This window comes from Pseudopipra pipra, chromosome Z (genome assembly GCF_036250125.1).
Source record: "Pseudopipra pipra isolate bDixPip1 chromosome Z, bDixPip1.hap1, whole genome shotgun sequence".
Classification (NCBI taxonomy): Eukaryota; Metazoa; Chordata; class Aves; order Passeriformes; family Pipridae; genus Pseudopipra; species Pseudopipra pipra.
The window spans coordinates 40,618,024-40,640,918 of NC_087581.1; the positions used below are offsets into that span (position 1 = coordinate 40,618,024).

The window sequence follows — 22,895 nt, forward strand, 5'->3', positions numbered from 1 at the left end:
CCTCTGAGGTAGCTTCTTTGGAAAATGTTGTTGTGTCATCTCCTAGCAGTTAGTTGCTACCAAGCACTTCAGGTACAAGAGGTTTAGCAAGGACAGCCTAAAATACTCTCCAAAGTAGTGCTAGGGTGACTTCTGTATTAGTTTCCAGATAGTTCTTTATGTCTCTTTGCAACTGTTTGAGTTTATTAAAACTGCATAAGTGTCATTCATAACAGATCAAAAATAATCACTTTGGTATTATTCTGCTACACCTGATCTTTCCTTGGATTTTCATACTAGGAATGATTCTCCCTTACCTCTTCAATTTTATTCTTGTAGTGCCATGTCCACACAATCATGTGCTTTTACATACATTAGGGAAAGATGAGCAACCAAGAAATGTTATTTTTGATAAATTCATTGCAAAGTATAACTTTTATTTATATCAACAAATGTCTTCTGGTTGTATTAGCATTTTGAAATTGTAGCCATGAAAAATAGTACACACTGATAGAGAGAAGAAAAAAGTTGGAACTTCCTTCCTATAAATTTTTGAGTTTCAGTTTAGTTTAAATTTTATTTCAGATTTTTGGTCTAGACCAGAAAGAGGTTTTTAAATCCTGGACTAGGTCTTAAACTAAAGAGAAATTCAATTGCTTTTTCCATTCTGGGTGCATCCATGGGATTTGATGGATATAAGACTAAAAGCACCATCTGGATGTTAAAAAAAATTTAACAAATTTACCATCAACAAATTCACAGTCTATTTCAAATTACTTCTCTATAAATTGGGCATTTTTTCTTTTTTTTTTTTTTTTTTTTTGCTATATAGAATTTCACATATGAGAATCATTTTCACATAGACTGTATAGCCAACCACTATATTTATAAAATATATTGTCACCTCTGGTATGAAAAGTCAGTGTCTTCATGTAAGCTCTTAGCAGAAAATTCAGATCTGCTCACTGATGTCACATGGCGCAGACTCCGTACTTGTAAAATATGCTGTTATAGATACCTCCAGATGCATAAATATATAGAGGTAGAGATATATGTACTCGCTCCAAGAGAATAGCAACCAAGATTTTGGTCCACTAAGATTGTATGCAGCAGTATTTGACTTATTTTGGTCCAAAGGAGGAAAGAGGAGTAAGGGGAGGATATAAAGGGTTATTAATGCTCTGTGTTAGTGTATGGAAATTAGTTTAAGAGAGAGGTCCAGAAAAGTAAGAAAATAAATATTGTGCCAATTATCAGTCTGCCCAGTATAGAACATGAACAGTATAGAATATTCTCCAATACTGCAAACTTGTCTCTTGTAGTTCACAGCAATAACTCTGCCAGTGGCACGGAGAAGGAACTTAAGAGTTCAAGAAAAACTTGCAGACCCAGTAGCCAATTAACAAAGACCAAAGTCGATGTTATGTGAGGTACTGCCCCCAACTTCTGCACTATTCTAAGTACAGGTATTTGTCTGCTAGTAACTGAAGAGGCTGACCACTAATTAACCAAAAGAGATGAAAGATTAAAGACGTCTGGAGACCTTCATTTTGTATGTTTCGTAACCAAGTGTAAGGACCGAAACTCAGACGCTCAGCAGGAAGAAGCTTGAAAGATTATGTAGCAGGTGATGCCAAGATTTTGCCCCAAAAGGCGCAGAGAACTGCTCAATGACAAAGTTTTAGTCTTTAAGCAGCGAGGTATTTATTTAAGGCAACGTTGGAGAGCAGCTAGCTTGCACTGGACAACTGCTCTGCCTCTTCAGTGAAAAGACAGGATTATTGTGCTGGTTTAAAAGTTAATCAGCAGGAGAAATGAACTCAATTCAAAAGAGAGATTATAAGTCAGAATAACAATTTAATAATACAATAAGTACAATTATACAAACAAACAATTGGTCTTAACCCACAAAACCCAAATGTATAACCCAGCACCCTGGGACATGAACAAAGTGGTGTTCCTTGGGCCCCCCGCCCTGAGTCCAAAGTAAAGGGAGAGGAGAAAAGCTGGCAGGTGGGAGAGCTGTTGCAGTCTGGGAGAGCTGTGAGCTGCAGTCCGGTTGAGAGCGGTGAGCTGCAGTCTCCCTCTGGATCCCATGAGTGGTAAAAAGGTTCCAACACTCCAAGTTTATATATTCTCCAGTTCAGGCAGGAATGCTCAGTCCTCCCCTCAGAGCAGGGAATTCCGTAAAAGGGTATGAGGACAGGAACATCTACAGGCCTCTACTGCTAACAATTTCTGGGAAATGGCATGGAAGGCTATAGAATACACAGTTTTGGGTTACACCCATACCATGATGAATTGGTCTCAGCTGTCCTAACTAGGACAATTATATACCATTTTTACAAGTGATTACAACATTTTCACATACATATTCATATAACTGCAACATTTAGTTATAATATTCATAACAGGTGGAGTTTAGGCAGAGTTAGAGGTGTGGTCTTCAATTTGAGGAGAATCTAGGAGGGTCGTTCCTGTTCTTCATCCTTATGAGCCCCTGGCCCAGCCTCCATCCTCTTCATGAACTTTGTGAACTTCCCTACTTTGGCTACCTTTCTAGTGTATCTGGCAGAAGTTCCTGGTATCTTGGCAAGGTGTACCTATGTTTTGACTCACTTTCCCTTTTTATCAGTCTTTGTTTTCTTGAGCACATATACTTCTGTTCTTTCATGTCAGTGTATTCTACATACGTTAACGAATTATTGCCTCCGCTGTTTCTAAGACCAAGTTTTCTGTGCCTTTGCATAAAATCTACATTTTGAATTTAACTCTCTGCTCTTCGTATTGCTATATTACATTTGCTTTCTAGGCCTTGCTTCGCTTCAATTCCCCCCTTTTCTTAAACTTACAAATTCTTTCATCAAGTTTTAGTTTTGAGGGTGTTGATAAGCTTGTATCATTGCCCAGATTACTTGTGTCTTTGTGATTATGTAGTTTACACCACAGGCATATGTTCAGAAGGGTTAGCAAGAACATAGCTATCGCTATGATCACGACTGGATGTATTAAATAATGAAAAATCTGGGTTGCTGTTGGGGAATATCCCATAAAGATATCCCACCAATGGTGTTTCCCTACTTGTTCAATTTTTGTTAAGATATTCTTTATTCCCGCTGAGTCATGCTCTACTTGCCACAGCATGGGTTGTGTCGTTTTGTTTACTTCTTGAACTAACTTCTCTATGTTGGGATGTGTGAGCATTTTTTTAAGAAGGTTAATATCCATACTTATCTGTAGCTTTGGTATATCATGATATAAAGTGTATTCTGCTTCAATTAGTTGCTGAGTGGTTACAGGAGCGGTATAGTCAAAGTTACAGCCTACGATTTTAGTGAAGTTGCATATGCAAAGTTAGTATTATTGGTTACTTCACGACAGTTATCTATGGTGATGTCACTACAAACAGTTCTTACACATGCACATCCATTACCTACATAAAATACTTGTGATTGAGCTCTATTGTGAGGAAGTATTTCAAAAGTACATACACTGTTTTCAGCATCTAAGCATAAATCTTCTGCTTCTACTATGACATTTTTGCAGATATATCTTAATTGTCCCTTAGGGATACATGCTTCTGTGCTAACTGATTGCCTTTTATTCTTAGCATTATCATAACTAGCCCAAACATTATGATCTACAGGTTTAACAACAACATTTTGATGTATAGCTCCCAAAGTCAAGACAGGAAAGATTACTTTCTCCTCTGCAGCACTAATAGTGATAACATAGGCCTCAATGTGCTAGTGTTGTGGATTGTATGTAAAATTCACTGGTTGCCACCAGGCTTGGTGATCTTTCTCAAACTGACTGGTAGAGCTATTTCTTAGTATCATTTCTCTTATTTCCTGAGGTAGTGTACCTGACGCTCCTTCTCTCAAGATTCCTGCTGCCATTGACTGTACCCATTGTTGTGTTTGGGTGCACTGAATAGTATGTGCTACCTCTTTCCTGATATCCCCAGTATAGTCTGCAATTTTAAGAAAATCTTCAGCAGCATGATTCGCAAGTCCGATAGTACTTATCGAGAGTCCAATGGTCAGCACTGAGAGGATTAGAGAGAGGGCTGGATTCATTATGTCGGGTCTTCTTGCTTTTCCTCTGGAGCTTTCTTAACTCGAGAATAGTGGATCCATGTGGGTCACTCCTTTATCTGAACCGTGGTGAAGGTGGTCAGCAGCACTTGGAAAGGTCCCTCCCACTTCTCTTGTAGGGGTTTTCCTAAAAGATTCTTAACATACACCCAATCACCGGGATTAAACAGATGCAGTTTACAATCAGGTTGTTTGGGCTGGTGCTCTACTACTACAGCAGCATTTTTATCAAAATGTTTTTCTACAGCAATTACATAATCATATATATACTGATTATCTATTTGATCTACAGCATCGCTATTTACAATCTGCATAGCATAAGGTCAACCGTACAGTATTTCAAATGGGCTTAGTTTCTCTTTTGATTGAGGTTTTTAACTCTCAACCCGATCAGAGCAATAGGCAAAGCTTGGTATCATTGTAAATTAGTCTCTTGACATATTTTAGCAACTTGTTGTTTGACAAGATGATTCATATTTTCCACCTGTCCACTGGCCTGTGGCCTGTACGACATATGCAATTGCCATTTAATTTGCAGTGCTTTGCTTATTACTCTCACAACCTTTGTACAAAAATGTGATCCTCTGTCTGAAGAGATAGTTCTTGGTACCTCAAACCATGGCATGATTTCATTTAACAAAGCTTTAGTTACCTCTCTCTCTTTGTTTGTTCTGCAGGGGAATGCTTCAGGTCACCCAGAAAATGTGTCAGTCAACACCAATAAATATCGATACCCCCCTTTTCTTGGGAGTTCAGAAGAATCAATTTGCCATACTTCACCTGGGAATTTGCCTCGGTTTATTGCTCCTTGATGTATTTTGGTTCCTGTATTTGGGTTGTTCTTCAGGCATTGTTCACATCGGGATGTGACTTGCTTTATGGTGGTGAACAATTCTGGTCCTGCTATTCTGGCCTGTAAATACTGATAAAGTGGATCTAAACTCCAATGGGCTTTTTCATGTTCTGTTTTTATAAATTGCCACATTAATTTCCCTGGTATTATTAGTTGTCCCGTTTCTAACTGTCCCCATCCATTGTCTAACAATTTGCCTTTGTTCTTTTGAATCCACCTATGATCTGGTTCCTGACAATCTGGTTGGAAGTTAGTATCAAGTTCCCCTGGTACTAAGGTTGCTATGTTCACTTCCCCAGTTCTTGCAGCAGCTAATTTAGCTTCTGTGTCAGCTTTCCTATTCCCTATTTCTGGAACAGCGTTATCTTTCAGGTGCCCCTTGCAATGCATTATGGCCACTTGTGCTGGGAGTTGGACTGCTTCTAACAATTGTAGAATTTCTTCTGCATGTTTGACGGTTTTCCCCTGGGCAGTCAGCAGTCCTCTTTCTTTCCAAATTGCTCCATGAGCATGCACGAAGGAGAATGCATATTTTGAATCTGTCCAGATATTTATCTGTATGCCTTCTGCCAATTCCAGAGCTCGGGTAAGAGCTATCAGTTCTGCTTTCTGGGCTGAAGTCCCTGCAGGTAAAGAATTTGATTTGATTACCTCTTCCGTTGTGGTCGCTGCATAGCCTGCCATCCTTACTCCCTGTTTCACGAAGCTGCTGCTGTCGGAGAACCAGTTGTCCACATCTTCAAGCGGTTCTTCTTTGAGATCCAGGCGGCTGGAGTGGACAGCTTCAATGGTCTCCAGGCAGTCGTGCTCGAGTGGTTCTGCTGGCATTCTTCCTTCTAGAAATGAGGCTGGATTCACAATGTTAGTGACTTGTATGGTTACATCATCTGACTCAGCTAGTATTGCCTGGTACTTTAGGAATCTGGAAGGTGACAACCAATGGCCTCCTTTCTGCTCGAGTACTGCAGATACAGTATGGGACACTAACACAGTCATTTTCTGGCCCAATGTGAGCTTTCTGGCTTCTTCTATGTTTATGATGACTGCGGCCACTGCTCTCAGACAGTTGGGCCATCCTTTGCTTACCTCATCCAATTTGTGTGGTCCCAATCGTTGTGCCAAGACTCCTAAAGCCATTCCTTGCCGTTCATGAGAGAACAGACAAAATGGTTTTGTTACATTGGGCAGGCCCAGGGCTGGGGCTTTCATGAGTTCTTGTTTCAGTCTCTTAAAAGCTCCCTCTGCTTCAGGAGTCCAGACTAGGATACTCTCAGCCTCTTTCAGCAAATCATACAGTGGTTTAGCGAGTATCCCATATTGATAAATCCATAAGCGGCACCAACTTGTCATTCCCAGGCTCATAGGTCTCTCACCGTTTCCGGTCTGGGCATCTGGCAGATGGTTTCTTTTCTTGCTGTTCCTAGGGATCATTGTCCTCTGGAAATTTCATATCCCAGGTACACTGCTTTTTCTTGCACCAGCTGTGCTTTCTGTTGAGAGACTCGATACCCACTTAAACCCAGGAAATTCAACAGAGAAATAGTCCAGTTAACACACTCTTCTTCTGTTTCAGTTGCTATTAGTAGATCGTCTACATATTGTAGAAGACTGCCATCTCCTTGTGGCCTTTCCCATTGTTCTAATTCTTTGGCTAATTGGTTCCCAAAAATTGCTGGACGATTTTTATAGCCCTGAGGTAACACTGTTTATATTAATTGAGCCTTTCTCCCTTTGCTAACAGATTCCCATTCAAAGGCAAAAACCCTTTGGCTTTCTGGGGCTAAGGGAGGGCAGAAGAATGCATCTTTTAGATCTAACACTGCGAACCAAGTCAGACTGTCTTTTAGTTTTGCCAAAAAAGTGTATAGGGATTAGGAAATCTGATCCACATTCTACTAATAACTTCAAATTTTTTTAAAAAATGTCTCTATTATCAGTTCAATTCTTTTCCTATCTTTCAATCCCATAGGGGTATACTTTATTTAGGATTCGGTCAATGTTTTGCTTGCTATGTTCTGGTTTCATGCAGCTTATGGCTAAACTTAAGGCTGTTATTAATTGTTAGTTCAAGTTTGCCTTTGTCAAATTTAATTACAGTTCCCAGATTTTCTAGTAAATCTCTACCCAGTAAAGACTTTGGAGGATTGGGTAAAAATTCGTGAATTCTCATTTGTTTCCCAATTTTGTATTTGATATGTTTTAGAAAATAAGCCTTTTCTGGTTGGCCTGTTGCTCCCACGATTTGTACACAGGGCAACAGGGGCTGAGAGAAATCCCAGCATCTGAGGACCAGGACAGTTCTTCACAAGACCTATTGATATTTAATAATGTTAATTGGCCTGTCTCCTGCAGCAAGATATGGAGAGACTTTGTGATGATGTTATCAGAGCATGTAGAAACCCCTTTTTTCCTCCCCCCCCCAGGTAATCCTTGTTACAGGAAATATTAACCAATTGTGTAACTGTAGCAGAAACCTTTGTAATCCTAGTTAACATAGTCCATCCCCTAGTTAGCATAACCCATCCTCCTCATTAACATGTCCTGCCCCCAAGACTCTTAAATTGCGTTTCGCATGTTCAACAAGGATTTCAGTTTTCACGCTCAAACCTGGGATCAGATAGTTATTGACCTCTTCAACAAAGAACAAATACAGGTTTGCTCAAAGAAGGAAGCATGTTGCCTACCATGAAACCAGCATCCTTTCTGAACAGAGAACCAAGAGGAAACTTTTTATACATTTGTGCCAGATTCTTCAAGGGTGAAAGTATCTTGAAGCTTTATTAAAGTAAGGCCCTTAAAATAAGAAACATCATCAAAATTACTGTCAAATAAAATTTTACTATTATTTATACAAGTACAACTTTTATGTACAATATTTATAGCATTTTATATTCAAAAATTTTCCCTGGAACTATTAACATCTTTTCCCTAGAGTTTTTTCTAAGTAATTTGGTGTAGCACTTTCTTAAAATTCTGACAAGACAGCTATTAACTGAATTGGAGTAAAAGAATTATACATTATATTACTTCTCCGCATATAATATTTTCATCATAATTTAGTCAGTTAATTCAGGAGACTCAGCAAAGGACAGTGCGTGATTACTGTTTGTGGTCTCTAATTTTGATCACTCTTTGCTTTCAAACTACCACACAGAGGACTACCACACCTAGGAGATCAGAGGTGCTCTCAGGTCCCCAGGGCAGATACTCACATAATGTTCTAAATTGATTGATGTCAGACAGTGAAATTGTGGAGTTTATCCATCCCTGGAGATACTCAAAAGCTGTTTGGACAGGGTGACCCTGCTCGAGCAGAGGGCTTGGAGCAGTGGCCTTCCAGCCTCAACCATTCTGTGACAATCCTAGTGGCACAAAGAAGAGTTTGGATCAAGGGCATACTGTGACATTTTCTATGTCCTTAAATAAAACCTTAAAATTTTCTTTTAATGTTTTCATATAGAGCCTTGACAGAACAGTAGGTTTCTGTACAGAGGTACGGTCCTCATTGAAGACTAAATGCAGTCTCATTTCAATAACTATGTGTTCTCCATGACTGAATTACAAATGACCATATTAAAGTATATTCCTACTTACCTGTATAACCATCTCATTGAATTCAAAATAGGTCTTCTTGAAAGAAAACAGTTAAACTGTTTCTGAAAATAACCTGGAAAAAGGAATCTTCTGTCTGACTATCAGTATGTGTTCTGAAGAGACATGTCAGATCTTACCATTCCCTGTATTTCCCTTAAATGCATGGCCTTCTCCATATTAATCCACTTGTAGCCTAGAAATGTAAAACAGTTTTTAAAGAATTAAAAAATTAATTAATTGTATAAAAAGTAATCAACTTTTATATGTTATTTATTATGACATTATTTATTATTCTCTTATATGAAATTTCCCTCCTGTTTTCCTCTCTATCTTTTTTTAGGTGACTTTATGTCAGTGTAGAGTCGTGACGGTCGACAAAGACACAAAGAATCTAATTATGTGCAGAAAAGATGTCTGACTTTATTTTCTCATCTGCCTTTTTATACCCCTTGCTAGCAGCAAGCAGTATCCTTATTTTAGGTAAGCAAGCAACAGTGTTTTCATTGGCTAGGATCTATTGGTGACACATTTGGCAAAGCTCAAGGCCTTATTGCGGTTCCCACATCCTAGGCCTACCGACTTTACAGTCTGCCTTTGTTTCTCCATTAGAGCTGCGTACTGACTTCCTCATCATCAAGGATACACCGGAAAGTTTGCCTAGTCAATATCTTCATCCTGGGAGCTAACAGACTCACTATTAACTCCTCCGACTTTAAACTACTCAGTTCTGAGGGCCAGAACAATCATAGGATTTGAATTAAAATACAAGATAAGCCTATGTTAAGTGACATAATAGATCATGAATTAAATTGTGCTCTCAAGTAAAGTGAAAAATAGTAGCAAAACAGTGAAGAGACAGTCCCTACAAGGAGACAGCACACTGAAAAATAGCTAACCTTATTTATTTTTTTTCTGTTGCCTTGCTCCAGCTATAGCTTCTGGTAATGATTATGTGAGAATAAGGGTGAAGGTTGCAGAGTGCAACCAGAAGACTTTCTCCATTACCACACAGGTCATCACTACAAGAACTTGGAAATATTTATCCAGATATGCAGAATTTAGTCAGCCTAAATAGGAAAAATACAGAAATCATTCACATTTTAGTTAAAAGTATTAAAGACCACCTTTAAATGGAAAAAGCACATTTTCTGTTGCTTTGAGTGATGGAGGAGGTGTAGAGTACTGACTGTACTGGGTCTTTAGTATTCTCTGAGACTTTGCAAAAAGCCTCTTCATCTCACCTTAATGTCAGACATCTGTAATACAGACACTTAGATCTGAGCTAGTTATCTGGATGTCTTTTACAATTGTCTGAGAGAAACAAGTACAATTTATTTAACCTATTTGAAACACCTATTTTAGGACAAAATGAATTGTGCTCTATAAATGCCACTTTTCTTTCCAATTACTGTAGTAGATACATATGAGTGTTAATACAGTTATCCAAGCACAAGCTGATAAATCCCACCTTGCCACCCCTATTTTCTCTCAGCCTTTTTTTCACAGCTACCCATTTAAGCTCTAAGAGTTCAGTGGTAACTTCTAAGTTTGTGTGTGGATTAATATAATGGTGTCTTCAATCAATCAATAGACTACTACAACAGCATCTTTAAACAACCAAGGCCTTATCCCAATATTGAAAGATTGGCATTGCTAATGTATTTGGAAATCCTTTCCTCACCTCAGAGTTAGGATAATTTTACAAGGTCCAGCCCATAAACCACTAAGCAGCTTTTATCTTGGACAATTGCACGAAGGACATCTCAGTGGCACTATCCAGCATTAAACCTTCATACAGGTCTTGCAATAGTATTTTGATTCCTCAGACTCCTCTTTTCTAAAAACCTAACAACCAGACACTGTTATTTTTACATAACTTAATCTCATTTTTCTATTAGGAAAATATAATCAGGAAAACTCTAGCCTTGCTCTTGCTCTCTAAAATTCCCTAAACAGCAGCTTCATACCTATTGCTCAGACATACGGCTTTGTTCAGAAAGACACCATTCAGAAGGTGAGGAAAATATCACTATGAAAACAATTTGGAAAAACAAAGAAAAAAAGAAACTTTTCTAATTTGCATTTTTAATTTCAGTGTTTGTTTTTATTGCCTACCTTCTTCTGTCACAGAGTCTGATTCAATAAAAATTATTTTGACTTCAGAGAAACTTCCTTTTACTCCCAAAGGAAGAAAACAAATTGTAAGGCTGCAGTGAAATGAAAGCAAGCTGCTGTTTTTATTAGATTCATGTACAATCAAAAAAGTAAAATTATTTCCATTTCTACCAAGGGAGTATTTACAATAATGACATTTTGCAGTTTTGTAGATCATTGGGTTTGCACACTATGGCAACGTAAATCACCCTGGGAGTTAGCTTCTGGCCTTAAGATATATTTTAGCCTTTTCTCAGCAACATGATTGCATCAGGACCTTTGTTATTATTTGAGAAATGTGACCAAAATATCCTTTCCTGTCTGCTGTTGTGAAAATGTCTTGCTATTTGCATTGTACAACATACTGGAAAGACCATCTTGCCTTCCAGCTCAGCAGCCCATCCTCAGAGCTCAATTATATTTATAGTCTTCATGTTTTGCAAAAATTTGTATTGGATTTTTACAATACCAAAGCTAGTACTTGTGTTGCCCTCTGCAGGTTTTTTTGTCCACTTCCTTTCCCTACCTGTTTATGAAACACTTATCTCCTTGTAATGACTTTACATCGGAAATAAATGGAGCCTAAATTCCGCCCTCAGACAAGCATGCAAGTTTTTGTTGATAGAAATAATAAGTTAGATTCATATCCTCTTTATACCTCTGCAGCTCTGCAGAGAATGCTCAGGAAAAGCAGATGGTATCCTCTCTGCAGAAGTGGTTCTGCCAGGCATAGTGACATTTACTTGTCAAGATGAAAATAATGAAAAATTAATCCTGTTGCCATTAGTGCCAAAAGGATAAAACCTCTTAAAGAGATGCATCCTGTTACACTTTAAAAAAAATTTGCACTTGTGTTTTGACAGAAGGGAAACCTACAGGTGTCTGGAAATATCAGGCAGTATCAGCCCAGGTTAGAATGTGTTGTGTTTTTTCTCCCTATGCGTTTCTACACTCTTACTGTGAGTGTTCTGTGAAAAGAGGTCTTCATCTACCCTGTTTAAATGCTAACAAAAGACAGAACAGATAAACATGAACGATCAGATGGAAGAGAGGAGTATCTGCAGCCAGGCTACTGAGTACCGTTTTATAAACATTAAAGAGATATGAAGACATTTTGAATAAAAACATTTAGGAAGGACTTTCACAAGCAGGATAGACAACCTAAAAAGAAAGGGGGAAAAAAAAGATACTTGTTTAAAAAATTAAAAAATAGATACATTATGATCATATGCTCCACTGTGATTGTTTTTTGTAATGTAAGTGCAGAATGAAGTGTGATTGGCAGAGGAAGAAAAATCTGTTAACAGCTTTGAAACCTGAAGGATGGCAATTGGTAAGACAGACAGAAGGATTAAATAGAGCAAAGCATAATAAAAAAGGTTTATATTTATACCTTACAGTTTCTAAATTTCTACAGATAAGTCTGTACTTCCTCATGTGTAGAATCTCTAGCAGGAACCATAAACGTAAACATTTATGGATAAATAAACTTGAATACAACCCTGATGCTAATGGCTAATTCCTTAGTTAATTAATAAAAAGCAGCAAAAATGCGTTTTCAAATCACCTTAATTTCAAGATCTGCTGTTAAGCTTCAACAGTATTAGAGGTGTGTTTCTATATGACCCATTTCAAAATGCATTTCCAAGCTAAATTAAAATTAGAATTTACAAAACACATTAAAATTTCCATCAAACATTGATAAATTCTTTTACATAAAGTGGTGAATGAAAATTTTCAGTGAAAACAAGGAATTCAGATTGACTTGTAATAATAAGTGTAACAATACTTTCTGCTAATGATGAGTAACTTGAGAAACAAATAATTTAAATGTGCTGTTGTAGAATTCAGTTTTAAAATGGGAGATAGAAAGCAAGACAAAAACAAAGTATCAGGAAACAGATCTGAAGTTAAGTCTAGATTTCCTTCCAGCAACAGTTCCAGGCCTGTCTATCAGTGGCAAGGCTCATCTATTTTATTTATTCGTGTCACTTTGTAAGGTGTCAGGCAGTATAAATATTTAACTTATTTAACTGCTGTATAACAGAGAAGTAGAAAATATTGAAAAGGTTTCTGGTTTCTTTATTCTGTTTGGGAAGTTTGTTGTTTGTTTATTTTGTTTTTCTGTTCAAAATTTGAACTTAGCATTAAGAAGTCGTTAGAATATAAGGAATTTTTACAGCCATAAATAAATGTTTTTAGAAAATTAATTTTAACTACAACAAGAAATATCTGATACCAGAAAACAGAAGACAAAATGATAGAATCAAAGAGTATTTGATTCCCTTATTACACATTTTTGAGGAGTCTCCTTGAAAGTTAACAGATAGAGCTATTCAAAGCGACTTGACACTTGTGCAATTACAGAAATTTTGAAGCAGTCTCCTCTATTGTCAATAATACATGTAATATACACACTGCAGCAAGATAAACCCAGCTAGGAGGATTAAATGCAGTTTGTCACGCTTACACTTCACCCTTGAGGCCTTCAAAAGCAGCCATATCACAACCAAGGAGGGAATGGTCTTTGGTAGCAGGTAATATCACTGTAGTTTCTATTACAGATATCTTAAATTTCACGTTAGCCTCAGTAGGTCAAGGATTTAATTTGCTGCTTTTTAAGGAACAAATACTTGAAGTGGAAAGAGAAAACAATTGTAGTGAGGTGATGAAAATCTTCAATACTTCAATATAAGCACAAATGGAACCTAAGCATCAGTCATATAAATATGTTTTGTGACTATATGGAAAATACACCAACTCTTATCTTACATTTATTTTAATAAAATGTCATCTAGATAAAGCATACAGGGAAAAATATCAAGATTTATTTAAGAAAATTTCCACCCACCAATATCTCTCACAAAGCACACATTGCAGTGTTGCTAGGTAAATTTCAGAGTAAATATCTGCACATGATAGCCTGCAAATGGTGATAAAAAAATATTCAATCTGCTCTGGAGGCAGGGGGTAGCACAATGACATCTGCTCTTACATCTCTTCTCACTGTCAGCATGCAAAAATTCAGATAAACCAGAAGGCTGAAAAAAAAATCTGGTGTGCTTAGTACAAATGACAAATACTATAAGGAAACAATAGCTCCTAATTTATTATAATGCCGGGATCTGTTTCCTTTGTGTTTATAAACAAGTATAGTTTATAAGTGAAAACAGATTGCAGGGACATTTTTAGAAAGAAATGAACAGACATTGAACAATTACATGTAATAGGAAGAAATTCCTAAAAAATAGATTGTTTTGATCAATGAATCATCTTAATATATTTATTTGTAATGACTCTACCAGTGGACAAGGAAGGGCTACAGAAGTCATTTATATGGATTTCTGTAAAGCCTTTGACACAGTCCCCCACACCATTCTCCTTCTGTTTAAACTGTAAATGGATGGATTTGATGAGTGGACTGTTAGGTGGATCAGAAAGTGGTTGGATGGCCACAGAGTCCCAATGGACACCAGTGAACAGTGGTGTCCCTCAGAGGTTTGTATTGGTACCAGTGTGATTTAACGTCTTCATTAATGACAGAGATGAAGTGACTGAGGGACCCTCAGCAGGTTTGCAGGTGACACCAAGCTGACAGTGCAGTGACACACCTGAAGGACAGGGCCATCCAGAGGGACATGGACAAGCTCCAGAAGTGGGCCCTGGAAATCTCATGAGGTTTAACAAGGCCAAGGGCTGGTGCTGCACCTGGATCAGGGCAACTGCCAGGATCAATCCAGGCTGGAGATGAGCAGGTAGAGCAGCCCTGGGGAGAAGGATTTAAGGGTGCTGGTGGGAGAGAGGCTGGACATGGCCCAGCACAGAAACCTCCCTGTGCCCTCGGCTGATCCCAAAGCATGGGCAGCAGGGCAGGGGGGGATTCTGCCCCTCTGCCCCCTCAGGTGAGACCCCACCTGCAGAGCTGCCTCCAGCCTGGGGGCCCAGCACAGCAAGGACATGGAGCTCCTGGAGTGAGTCCAGAGGAGGCACTAAGATGATGAGAGGGATGGAGCAGCTCTGCTGTGAGGAAAGGCTGGGAGAGTTGGGATTGCCCAGTCTGGAGAAGAGAAGCTTTGGGGTAAGAGAAGCTTTGTGGCCTTTCAGGTTCTGAAGGGGCTGCAAGGAACAGGGAGAGAGACTATTTACAAAGACCTCGAGTAACAGGACAAGGGGGAATGGCTTCAAACTGACAGAAAGTAGGATTAGATTGGATATTAGGAAGAAATTCTTGGCTGTGAGGCTGGTAAGGCCCTGGTACAGGTTGCTCAGAGAAACTGTGGCTGCCTCATCCGTGGAAGTGTCCAAGGCCAGCTTGGATGGGGTTTGCAGCAACCTGGGCTAGTGGAAGGTGTCCCTGCCCATGGCAGGGGGTGGAACTGGGTGGGCTTTAAGGTCCCTTCCAACCCAAACCATTCTGTGGTTCAATGAGATTGATTTGTTATTGCAATGTATGCATAAGTGCACTCTTTATTTATGTAAGTAACTTTTTAATATTTGTATAAATCTAACTTATCCTTCCCAAGTATGAGGGGGACATATTTTAGAATTTTATTAATTATGACCATAATCTAACCCCTTTAAATTTTTCCCTGAGTCTATTCTGTCTCTGTATGTTTTCCCTAGATTCCTTTTTTTCAGAAATACAATTTTTTGGTAACGCGAGTACCCCATAAACAAAATTTAATAGTTGAAGAAAAGCACCAGTGCTTAGTTTATTATTGACAATATTAGAACTTAACAAAAAGGGGGTGTCTGCTTAAGGGGGAATTTAGTTGCTTGCTATTAATTTTATCTAATTCACCTGTCTATCATTCGCTGATATTGAACTTTATCTTCATTTAAACAGTCTTCCCCCTCCCCTTTTCCATTTTCCTTTTGGATTTCAGAAGGATATTGCTGAAATGTTCTTGCTGAATCCTGCCAGCACATTGTCTTTGGCTCAGATTAGTTTCTTCCTGCCATACCAATGTCAGGAATCTTACAGGAGTGCAGCATCTTCTGTGGTGTCTGACCTCCTAAGGAGCAAGATCTTACCACTGCACAGGGCACTGAAAAAGATACCCAAGAAGGTCTTTAATTGGCTTTGTAGTGAATGTTATAGTCACTTGCAGGCACTAAGGTGCTTCTCTTATCCACAGATCTTTCAGTCTTCACCTTGGTTAGTGCATATTATTTCAGAGTTATGAATTCTTGGAAGATTCTCTGTGGGGCTTCAGAACTTTCTGCCTGGTGCCTTCTGCCATTTACAGGATTTATTAAATTATTCCCTAAGAAATGTCCAGGGTCTCTCAATTCCTGTAACATCATCTCTATCAGTTACCCTTGAGACTGGATTTGAGTTTCTATATTTGTCTTTTATTTCCCAGTATTTAGCTACTGAATCTCTAAACATCTTTTAAATACAGGGGGTTTTGTTTGACTAGGATCAGTCTAGACTAAGGTTGATGGAAGCGTTCTAGGAGTCGCAGGTGGTGGCGGTAGATGACCCATGATTCGGAGCCATATAAGAGAGTCGACAACACTATGGCTTTGTAAACACTGATCTTGGTGCTTTTCTTCAAGTGTTTATTACGCCAAACTCTTTTGTGGAGTTTTCCAAAAGCACTATATGCCTTTGCTAATCTGTTGTCTATCTCTCCGTCGATCTTACCATCTGAGGAGATGAGGCTACCGAGGTAATTAAACTGTTGGACTGATTTGAGCTCCGATTGGCCAATGGTGATGTGGGGATGATGGGGGACTTCCTGAGGTGCAGGTTGCTAGAGGACCTCTGTCTTTTTTAAGCTGACTTCCAGACCAAAGAGCTCAGCAGCATCTGCAAAGCAGGATGTTAAACGCTGCAGGGCTGCTTCTGTGTGGGCAACAAGGGCGGCATCATCAGCATAAAGCAGTTCCCGGACAAGATGGTTTAAGGTCTTAGTGTGGGCCTTCAGTCGCCTTAGATTGAATAGACTTCCATCAGTACGGTATCGAATGTAGATACCTGCCTCCGCACAATCCTAAACATCCACTGGTCAGACTATGTGACCAACACATCTGTTCTAGAGCAAGCAGCTATCACAAGTATTGAGGCCATGTTGCTGAGAACACAGCTGCGATGGGCAGGGCACGTCTCCAGGATGAAGGACCACCGCCTCCCTAAGATCTTGCTTTACGGTGAACTTGCCACCGGCTGCCGCATGAGAGGAGCCCCGAAGAAAAGATACAAGGACTCCCTGAAACAACATCTCAGCCTTGGCCATACTGATCACCATAACTGGTCTACTCTGGCCTCAAATCGGGAAGCCTGGAGACACACCATCTATAACGCAGCTGTCTCCTTTGAGAACGCACGCAGGATCACCCTCGAGGAAAAAAGGTAACGCAGAAAGAACCGTGTATTGCAGAATACACCGTCTAAGGAGTCTTTCTGCTGTGCCTTTTGCAATCGGATATGTCTGTCACGTATTGGCCTCATAAGCCACCAGCGTGCCTGTAGCAAACGTGGATAGAGCCTTCTCAAATCTTCGTTCGCGAAGCCCAGCCACGAATGAAAGACTAAGGTTAGTCTAAACTGTTGTTCCATCAAAAGAATCTATCAGAAAGAATAAATGCAGATTTATTTTTTTCTAAAGCTAGAAATGCTGAATATTCCATTGCTGTTTAGCCTTAGAGAACTTTTTCTTCTGTAATCATAAGTTCATCATCATTTCCAGTTGTTGTCTTGGGCAGTCAGAAGTTCATACATTTTCTACAAGAGCTCCAAAGCAATGTGTAAATGTTCTATTCCAGTTATAGCCTTCTTGAAAGAGGAGGTAAAAGGAATTTTGAATGATGGAAGATGAGGCATTCAGGGGCTAAATGAGTGGAGATGGATAGAAGGAAAACTGAGATAAAAGGGACAAATAAGAGGAAAACAGAAAGGGTAAACTAGAGTGAAAGAGTATCTGTGCTATTGAAAGCCTTCACTTAGACCCTTAAAATATTTACCTGCCAGATATTTTCAATAGGTGGGACTTGCTCAACTGCAAAAACTTGGGTTTGAACTTAGAGACAAGTGTGTTCAAAAAAGACACGTGAGGCTGAAGTGCCTTGGTTGGAAATTTGGTGAGACTGAGGCACTAAACACAGTGGTGGGTTGAGCTTTAGGTCCATCCTTGTCCTTCAGTTTCTGTTTGTTCTGGGCTTATCCAAAACTCATCTGGGAAATCTGGGGTGTGTAACAAGAGGCATGATTTCTTCACTTATGAGAACCTTTTGAAATGCATTCATTAACCATTAGTAATTAATAAATTGTTTTGATATTTTTAATGTAGAAGCTCCCAAAGCCATTCATGAAGGCTCTTGCACCAGTGCTAATTGCTGAACAGGTACCTCATAAAAGATACTGCCGTTTTTAGGAATATAACTTATCATCTACTTGCAGCCTTTTACTTATTCAAAACTTTTTTTTTCCAAATAGAGTTGTTACTTTGAAGCTTCTTCTACTAGAGAGGTATGAAGTTTGGCCTAATTTGCTGAGGTTATGTTAGTGAACAGTGAAGCCGAATGGAAATAATACTTTGACAGTGTATAAGTCTATATTTTTTTACCCAATCAGAATATTTTTCCCTCCTTTACAGCCATAAGCCCAGGCTCTACTGTTCTACGTGCCCTCATTAACCACTGAGGAGAAAATCAATACATCATAGCAACATTAATTGGTAGGGGTTTTTAAACCAAATAGCTACCAGTTTTGACAAATGTATTTTACTCAGGTCCAGTTCTATTGGAAAAATAATATTTTAAGTACCGCAAATGCAGTGTTCTTAGTAGTGGTTTTGGAAGAGAGAAAAGAGTTGCAGTTCTGCAGCTGGATTTTCAGAAACATCCAGAATAAATTCTAAATTGTGAAGTATTTCTCATAAACTATATTGTTACTAAATTACACTTTGTATTAAATATATACAGTATAAGTATGAACTGACACTTATGGCAAAACTTCATTATTTAAAAACTACATTTTCTCTTAGGGACAGATTTTTTGTTAATATAACTTCTCTTTTTTCTTCCTCCCTGCTCTTTTTCTTTTTTTCTTTTATTTCTTTTTCTTTTTTACTTTCCTTTTTTTCTTTTTTCTTTTTCTTTTTTCTTTTTCTTTTGTTATTCTTTTTTCTTTTTGTACTTTTTCTTTTATTTTTTCTTATTTTTCTTTTTCTTTTTTCCTACTTTTTTCTTCCTTTCTGTTTTTTCTTTTTTCTTTTCATTGTTTTTTTCCTTGTTTCATTTTTTTTCTTTTTCTTTCTTTTTCTTGTTTTTTTTTTTTTGTTTGTTTGGGAGTTTTTTGGAGTTTGTTTGTTTGTTTTTCCCCTCCTTCTTTCCCTCCTTTTTTGCCTCTCCCTTTCTGGGCTGCTTCAGAGCCAGGGCAGAGCCCTTTGTGACATCAGAGCTTTCTCAGTCACCATCACCAGCGAGGTCACAGTGGCCACATGCGATGCATCACAAAGGGCTGCTCTAGGGAAAGATGCCAGCACTTAAAACCTAAGAGTTTTTGGCAGATCAGGAAGACCAATGTGTTGGGGTTTTTTCATCTGTATTTCTTCTCTGTACATATTTTAGCAGTAAGTTAGAGGGATTAAACTACCAAAATAGATCTTAGCCTGAGCAGAACGGACCTCACAGAACGTATTTCTCCCCAGTCAATCTTACATCTCCAGAGTGAATGCTAAATATTTTAAGCAGAAATTAATAATTTTTGCCACATTTCCAAACCTTTCTTTTCCTTGGAATGAGCACAGCAGTTCAGTTTACTATACTTTCTGCTTCACCCTCTGTGCCCTGTGTTTCAGGTCACACTTGAGGCATGGCTTAAATTTTTAATGAGTAGGAGTTAGTGTTGGATCTCAATAACACTGACTTCAGGATTAAGGCAGTAAGTAATAAAGAAATTAAATCACCTGTATTACACGCAAAAATTAGTCTTCCTTGTATTGCTGAAAATATTTGAATGAATCAGAAACATTAAGGATTTAAGGAACCTGTATGGCGAGTGGAAAGAAAACTAATTTTATTTTTATGTAGCTCTTGGTGTTATTACAAGACTTGTTTACAGTATGAGTTAGGTATTTTTAAAACCTGGATATTATTTTAGCTTAAACATGGAGATTTAGATGTGGCAGAGAACCATTAAAGAGGAAAGAAAAGTTAATACTATTGCACATAAGATATGACTGCGGTGAAGATAAGAAAATTTTGTCATCTGGAAACCTGAATAGAAATGGCTCATTACAATGAAGCATTGTGGGGAAGAAGTTTCTTTAAAAGAAAAAGGTGAAGAAAGGAGATGACTGAATAGAAGGAAAGTAGATAGCAGAAGACTGCCAAAAACAGCAAGTCACAAAAACATATTGGATTTACAGACAGTTTTGGAAATATTGCTCTGGTGTTACTGCCATCTGGACAGGAATTGTTCCACCTGCCAAGGGCCAGATCTGGAAGGGATTTTGTGTTACTTCTTCCCAGATTAATGGTGCTAGGGAAAAAAAAAGAGCTACAGGAAGTGAAAAATTACTCGGAGACTTTTTCCTGATTCCACAATCACCAAGGAGTCAAAGGTGGTTTAGGTTGTTTTGAAACTTGTTTCTGCCTAATTTGCCATATCTCCCAGCCATGTGGAAAGGCCATATTTGCCATACTGGTTTCTTACAACTATTTGAAGAAACCTGGAAAACCACTGGGTGTTTGTTTATATATTTGCTAATCTGTTGTTTAATGACATTAATGCATATGGGGGGGGGCATGTAAAACACAGTAAAAATACTTAAATAATTTAAAAACATGACATGAATAATTTTTTTCTTAAATTCCCCATGCAACTGGAATGAGGAGAACTTAATTAAGCTAAGTATTGTCTCTATTAAAAATGAAATCCAGATCAAGACATTTATTACAGTAAGCACAATTAAAACTGCTACAGCTCAGCAAATTATAGAGGAATAAACACATTTTGATAAATTCACTTTCATGTTATGCAAAAAGCATTTCTTCTTCTACACTGAAGATTAAGCTTTTCTATAACAAAGGGCATTAAATAATACATTAGAATATACATTAAAAAGTCCAATATTTTCCTTTGTAATTAAAGTTGAATGGTGTTCCTAATTTTTGGATAGGGCAAGTGTTTGCATTAAGAATGAACCCATGTGCAAAAACATGTAGGTGGTGAATCTGAGCATAAAAAAAAAGAAAAGCATCATATTGAACTCTTCTCAACCTTTCCTATGTTTTAAAGACTAAATTAAATGTTTGAATGCTTCCATCTCAGTAAAGTGTGGAAGCATTTTCTTCTTTATTATATCTTTCTCACCAAAGACATTCTGTAAAAAGATGTAATTGTCAAAGCAAAGGCTCTGGCTTTACAGAAGCTTCATGACTGTCAACTATTTCCATCATTTCTGAATGCATTAGGAAAGAATAAAACAGGGCTTTCCCTTTTCTCCCACCTTCTGCTGTAAGAAAAGGAAGCATTTTCTTCCATGCCCAAGTCTGAGACCGCCCAAAGTTCTCCCCTTTTAAGAGGTAGAAAGGACTCCCACTGACTGAATAGGATTTGGCACAGGTATGTAGAGCTCCCCTTTCTCACAGATGCCCTTGAAGATATTTACACTTGACCTCCCTGAATTGTTTAAACCTAGTTTACTTGGCACTGTAAGGCAGTGCAGAAATTCACCAAAACATCTAATCTCTACAGGAAAGATTTCATGAAGAAGTTTAACCACAATACACGCGTGGAGATTTTACCTCCATTTTTATTTTGATATGATTTATCATCAGTCAGGATTTTGTTCTCCCCTCCAGCTTCCACTGAGCTGATACAATTGTTTTTCTTCACTGCCATGCAGTAACAAGCACAAGGATAAAATACAAAAGTCCTTTTGCTGTTTAACTGACACCTCTATCATAACAAGCTGCATGTAAATCAATAACTCTCCCCTGCAGTGCCAGTGAACAACTGGTCCATGGGGCTTTGACATGGTGGAAATTCTGGTATGGGGCCAAAGGTGGAACATTATATTTCCTTCCAGCTGGCATGAACACATGTATTCAGTGTGGGTCAGTGTGGATTACCACAATGATTACTAGGAGAAGCAGCCACTCCTCAACTACAATCACCACCTACATATTATTTGCATATATTTTTTTGTTAGCATCCTATTGAAGCTAGTTCAAAGACGAATAATTCTTTTCAGACTTGATTTTTATTTTTTTTTTCAACTGATTGCTTGGCCAATCACAGATCATACACTTCAAAATCCTTTCAGATTAAAATGGTAGGGTAATACTCTCACATCTTGTATTGGTAGAGTGTAAGTTAATGATGTTAAAATTAGCAATCTGATAAAAGCCAAGGATAAAAAAATTTGATAAAAGCTAGGTTTGCACACTTGCTTTGTATTGATTCTGTGCATACTTCTAATTATCTGTGCAGTCAATAAAATAAGACGTAAACTCTCTGTCAATCAATGGAACAAAATGTAATATACATTTAATTATTTTATTCTGCCAAAATTAATACACCAATTTTAATAATCCAAAAATGTCCCTCCTTAGAGCTAAAAAATACTGTCTAGATATATTTCTTTAAAAAATAAGTAAAGACATCTGAACGTGTTTGTCTGCCATAGATGGTTTTTTTCCTGTAATTTTCTTCTTACTCTATATGGCAAACCATTAAAATAATAAAATCACTATTTGTTTTAAATGCTTTGCTGCATGGGAACTGCATGTAGCAATAATTTCTGCAGAGATAAAAACACTAATTTAGTGTTACCAGCCTTCAGATTTCTGTAAAAAGTGAAGTGCCACTAAAGACCTATTAAGACTGTTCCCTTCAGAGATGAATTCGAGCAGAAATTTAAAACATGTAGATGGGCACAAAAAGCTGTTTGGAGCATGGAGATGGTGAGAAATAACCTTGTCAGTCAGTCTAATGGTTTCTCGCTTAAATGACATAAATCTGCGTTAAAACATACATGGTTTTTCCTAAGTGCCAGTAATCTGTCCAGGGGGAATTAAAGACTGAAAGAAAATGCTAAAAGGCAGGATGCTCTCACTGACTGGAAACTACTTTATTGCCATATGAACACCAATCCTTCGCTCAGGGCAGAGTGTCTGGGGATTACAAGTGCTACTGATATTTGTCAAAATGTGTTTTCTCTTTTTACCTGTATCTTTACTCTGTCTCTGTCCAAAATAATGAC

General features: G+C 38.1%; 1 protein-coding gene and 1 long non-coding RNA gene across 3 annotated transcripts; one reads left to right on the forward strand and one right to left on the reverse strand.

Moving 5' to 3' along the window:
* Nucleotides 1–1,994: 1,994 nt before the first annotated feature.
* LOC135406673 (uncharacterized) lies at nt 1,995–9,175 on the reverse strand. 2 transcript variants are annotated; one of them, XM_064641039.1, is made up of 3 exons: nt 8,661–9,175; nt 8,524–8,596; nt 1,995–7,722 (listed from the first exon to the last, which is right to left on the reverse strand). In XM_064641039.1, the coding sequence occupies exon 3, from the start codon at nt 6,358–6,360 to the stop codon at nt 4,768–4,770; it is 1,593 nt and encodes a 530-aa protein (XP_064497109.1). In that variant the 5' UTR covers nt 6,361–7,722; nt 8,524–8,596; nt 8,661–9,175; the 3' UTR covers nt 1,995–4,767. The 2 variants fall into 2 exon arrangements, with proteins under 2 accessions (XP_064497109.1, XP_064497108.1); XM_064641038.1 differs by having other exon boundaries at nt 8,524–9,175.
* Nucleotides 9,176–19,096: 9,921 nt separating this feature from the next.
* LOC135406806 (uncharacterized) lies at nt 19,097–20,712 on the forward strand. Its single transcript, XR_010426484.1, has 3 exons — nt 19,097–19,256; nt 19,485–19,567; nt 19,911–20,712. It is a non-coding gene; the product is annotated as an uncharacterized LOC135406806 (long non-coding RNA).
* Nucleotides 20,713–22,895: the final 2,183 nt, after the last annotated feature.

What these genes read in the sequence shown, in the direction of transcription:
- LOC135406673 (XM_064641039.1), bottom strand. Translation starts at nt 6,360, where the DNA reads ATGATCCCTAGGAACAGCAAGAAAAGAAACCATCTGCCAGATGCCCAG.